This window comes from Arachis ipaensis, chromosome B02, assembly GCF_000816755.2.
Source record: "Arachis ipaensis cultivar K30076 chromosome B02, Araip1.1, whole genome shotgun sequence".
Classification (NCBI taxonomy): Eukaryota; Viridiplantae; Streptophyta; class Magnoliopsida; order Fabales; family Fabaceae; genus Arachis; species Arachis ipaensis.
The window spans coordinates 85,666,536-85,671,557 of NC_029786.2; the positions used below are offsets into that span (position 1 = coordinate 85,666,536).

Below are 5,022 nucleotides of genomic sequence, written 5' to 3' on the forward strand. Positions count from 1 at the left end.
CCTAATCAAATTAAATGTAAAAATATACACATTAAATTCTTTTAAATTTTAGATAATAAAATATTACAATTAATTATTAATAAAAAATTAAACTCCACATAAAAATAATAACTAAAGAACTTATTTAAATTTTTTAATCTACAGAGACTCTAGTTTTCTTAGCTGACGAGAACTTTTATTCCCTATGATTTTTTTGTAAAAATAATGATTCTATAATTTTTTTTTCTATAATTTATAACGTCAATTTATTATAATGTCAACACAAAATGAACGTAATTTCAAAATATTAGTTATATTCTCGTAACAGACAAAAACACTAGTTTTGAATAAAATTTTGGGTTAACCACTAAAAACATTCTCAAATTATTCGGACGCTGACAAAAATACCCCGAATTTTATTATCGATAAAAATGTCTTTAAATAATTTAAAAACACAACAAAAATATCCAATAGTAAATATATATTTTCAAAAAATAAAAAATGTTTTAGAGATTTAATTTTCATGTAATTTTTTGCAAGCATGATTATAAAAATGAGATATTATTATTCTTAAAATTTGTAATTTTTTGTTAAGTATATATTTTTTATAATTTTTTTTGTTAACAACCAATAATACTTTTAAAAAATCACAAAAAAATATATACTTAACAAAAAATTACCAAATTTTAAGAATAATAATATCTCATTTTTCTAATCATGTTTGTAAAAAATCACATCAAAATTCAATCTCTAATATATTTTTTGAGAAATACATATTTAATGTTAGTTTTTTTGCTAGATTATCTAACATTAAATATGTATTTCTCAAAAAATATATTAGAGATTAAATTTTGATATAATTTTTTACAAGAATGATTAGAAAAATGAGATATTATTATCCTTAAATTTTGGTGATTTTTTATTAAGTATATAATTTTTTATAATTTTTTTGTTAACAACCCATAATACTTTTAAAAAATCACAAAAAAAATATATACTTAGGAAAAAATTACCAAATTTAAGAATAATAATATTTTATTTTTTTAATAATGCTTAGAAAAAATTACATCAAAATTCAATCTCTAAGGTATTTTTTGAAAATATATATTTACTGTTCCGCATTTTTGTTGCGTTTTTTAAATTATTTAAGAGCATTTTTGTCGATAATAAAATTTGGGTATATTTTTGTCAGCGTTCGAATAATTCGGGACATTTTTGTGGTTAACCCTAAAATTTTTCAAGAAAAACAATAGGAGGTAGAATCTAGTAAAGATCTTGGAACAACAGATACAAAAACATTAATGTAAAGATGAAGAAATACAGACACACTAGTTTGGTAGTGATCTACAAGACGAGGTAACCGCCTGACTGGCTCTGGACCTGCACCGGATTGCCAGCGGTGGTGAGGTTCAGCTGTAGTTCGGCTATGGTCTAGTTGAGACAATATATATTTTTTTTTTTGGTGACTAGTTGAGACAATATAAATGCAATTAAAGGAATTTGTTTCAACAAAACAGGGAGTTAAAAAACACAAATTATTCTCGATGGAATTGATACAGCGTATGAATTACTCACCTTTGAAGATCATATAGTAATTTGCTTCAGAGAGCATAACACTAATGACTTTAGGTATAATAAGTACGAGCAAAGATATGCCCACTCAATTACCCTACTAATTATCCTCCTAATATGTAAGCAAGGTAAAAGTTAAATGCATTTATCATCTTGATGGTATAGTAATAACATCATTCAAAGTTTAAAAACGAGTAGTGATCCGAGAAAACAAAGCCTTGAAGTCCTTGGTTGGTGCAGCTACTCCCTCAGGCTTTGATGCCAAGTCAAACGCCTTGAACTTAGCCTCCTCATAATTTACTGCCTGTTAAACCAACTGAATCAAGAACTGCTATCCAAATTACCAGGATTCTAAGTCTATTGTATTATATAATTAAACTTTACAGAATATGCATTTTTAACTTGGGTTAGGTGCATATAAACACCCTCTTGAACATTTTTAAATAGATAACTTTGAAACCTTAAACTTTCTTAACAATTGATGGAAAGTTGCTAACACGACCATTTGCACATTTGGGAAAATTCGGAGTCAATTTACAAATTTTCAACGGAACTAGGATTAAGAGGGTTGATTTAATAGGATAAAATGGAATTAACCTTTGATTAGTTTGGCTTGAAGTGAATATTATTAAGTTTGGTTCATCATATTCATGAATTTAAATCCAAAACAATGCTTCAGAAAAAGAAATGATAAGCCATTTGAACCAACTATCATTTGTTGGCTGTTGTAAATAGTTAGTGAAAAAATTTACCTGAATACAGACTTCTGCAACATCAGCTCTAGGTATGGTTTTGGTTTCAGTCTGGAGGAGCTCGTCGTCTTTCCCAACAATCAGCTCCCGAAGACCTCCATCCTTATCGAGCAAGCCACCAGCCCTGACTCAGCATAGTTAAGAATAGGGTGTTAAGAAATTAAGAAAGGAAGCACAATCTCACATCAAACTCATAAGATAGCCACTGCATATGCATTGGCATCAAGTATGCTGATATTTCAAGACAAGCATGCTCAAAATATATACATAAAAAGAGATACGGGCTGCATAATTTTGCTTAAATTGATACAGGTGCCATTTAATCCTCACTCATTTACTAAAAATAGTATGTAGAGAACAAGAAGCTGGGAAAATATAGTGTACTATCTATAAAATCAGATGTGATTATTTTTAGAAATGGCACACTTCTATGAATTGTTGCTGTATAAAACACAAAATGCTTTAATATTGAAAACATAGCAGCACACAAAAAATATAAAAATTCACACAACATTAGAAGGTTATAATAATTGTTTAAACAACTAGAAATATCAATAGAGAAAGTCTTGGGAGCCAACTGTAACTGACATTTAACATAAAGAAAAAAAATATATTTGAAACTCTTAAAAACAAGAACATCCGAAACCCAACTAGGAAAAACATCTCTAAATCCAAACTCAACTAAAGCTCGTCTTTGGTGGACTTCATACTAGACTTGTTTTGCCAACCTACTATAATGTTGACTTCATCTTTAGTGGACTTCATACTAGACTTGATTCCCTAACATTACTCATAATCTCATATCAATATTTGCTTTCTTTTTCATGAAAATCTGTGTTAGAGAAGTTCTTTTAACAAGAAATTGGGTATACCTTATGATTGTGTATGGAACACCGGAATCAGCCAAATACTGCTCGGCCTTTCTTTTCCATACCTGTGATCAACATCATAATCTCTATTCTTTCAATCGAAGGGGGAAATCAAAGAACAAAAATGCTCTAACTTTAACCAAACTTGCATTCTGCTTCAAAATGAAGAACTCTAAGATGAGTAGTGAAAATATGACTAACCAATATATTCCCATTGCCCAAGCTGTTCAAAGGATGGTTAGGGTTCGTACCGCCCATAGACCCCACCAACACAATATGCTTCACTCCTGCCGCCTTAGCTGTTGCAAAAAGATAACACAAAGTTAACACCATAAGCAAGAATGCAATCAAAATTTAGAACTATGATTTATGACTAATAGAAAGAAGGGTATGAAATGTCACCAGCATCTATTTGATTTTTCTGCCCAATCCAATCAACCTAATACATGAAAGAGTACACCACAATGTTAGCAAGAATGAGATCAACCTAAACAATGTATTTAACCACACACGCAAAAGGAAGAAGATAATTCCTAATTTGGCCTCTGAAATTTCCGGCACTCATCAAAATAGTAGTGACTTCTAAAGTTACCAAATTGGTCCCAAAATTTACAAATTGTAAATCTCTTTCGTCCCTAATTCAATTGTCATATTAACACATTGCTGATATGGAGCATTAAAATGTCAGCTTGGCATCCCAGTGTTACATGTCCTAAACTAGTTAATTGGACTCATTTTGTTAATTGTGGAGAGACTAAAACGAGTCAATTAAGTAATTTGGAACACCTATTTAATCACATTGAAGTCTTAGACATGTCACCTTTTTGTTGGGATGGCATCTAACACTTTAAGGCTCCATGTGAGAATGGTGTTAACAGCAATTGAATTAGGGACGAAGGAGATTCAGGACTTGTAAATTCAGAGGCCAAATTGGTCATTTCCAAAAGTGTCGGACTATTTTGATGTCTCTACTCCAATAGAAAGTGTGGGCACCTGTTCAGGATATGCGCCGTCATCGAAATAGAACTCAGGCCTTTGACCTTTGGTTGGATCAAACCCGGGCTTCATAAGCGGCACGGCGCTTGTGAGGATTATCAGAGAATCTATACCTTGAATTGCAGGAACAATACTTGCAGCATCTCTTATATCCCCTACAAAAACATCATCATCACCACCAATTTTCTGTTTGCTTTCTTCAGTTCTAACCAAACCTCTGGCAACAAATTGGTTTGGCTTTTCTTTTAATTTCCTATACACAATTTGGCCTGAAAAATTAAACATATGGTGATTCAATACAATATAATATCATATAACAATTATTTTGGTCCAATACAATATAATAGTTAAACATTAAGCCTTCAACTCCATGGTTCTAATGGACACTATCAAAAACAAATAACACACTTTTCATATAGCTCTACCACATTCTAGAGTCTCAACTCCAAACCCAGTCATGAATTTTATCAACTCCAATCAAATTGACATTGATCAAAGAAAGGGAAGGGCCGAGAGAGAGAACCTGTGCGACCGCCAGCTCCAGTAACAAGCACAGTAATTGGGGAAGAAGCAGCCATGGTTTGTTGTTATTACAGCGTGCAATGCAGATGCCACTCTTTTTATGTTCTGCTTTGCTCCTTTGTCTGGCTCGGTAGTTGGTTCAAGAAGTTGTCAGAGCATTTAATTAGTAGGTGAATTTTCTTGCAGATATAATTTAGTGTCTAATTTTTATCTAATTTATTTTTTTGATAAATTTTTAATATTTAAAATTAATTATTTTTATATTCTTATATTAAATATTAATATTATTTATTTTTTAATAAATTAAATATTATTTTTTAAATATCTCATAA

General features: G+C 30.6%; 1 protein-coding gene across 1 annotated transcript; it reads right to left on the reverse strand.

Moving 5' to 3' along the window:
* LOC107625581 (uncharacterized protein At2g37660, chloroplastic) lies at nucleotides 1,465-4,865 on the reverse strand. The gene is made up of 7 exons (XM_016328257.2): nucleotides 4,692-4,865; nucleotides 4,166-4,437; nucleotides 3,575-3,611; nucleotides 3,374-3,471; nucleotides 3,176-3,237; nucleotides 2,304-2,427; nucleotides 1,465-1,855 (listed from the first exon to the last, which is right to left on the reverse strand). The coding sequence occupies exons 1-7, from the start codon at nucleotides 4,744-4,746 to the stop codon at nucleotides 1,736-1,738; spliced, it is 768 nt and encodes a 255-aa protein (XP_016183743.1). The 5' UTR covers nucleotides 4,747-4,865; the 3' UTR covers nucleotides 1,465-1,735.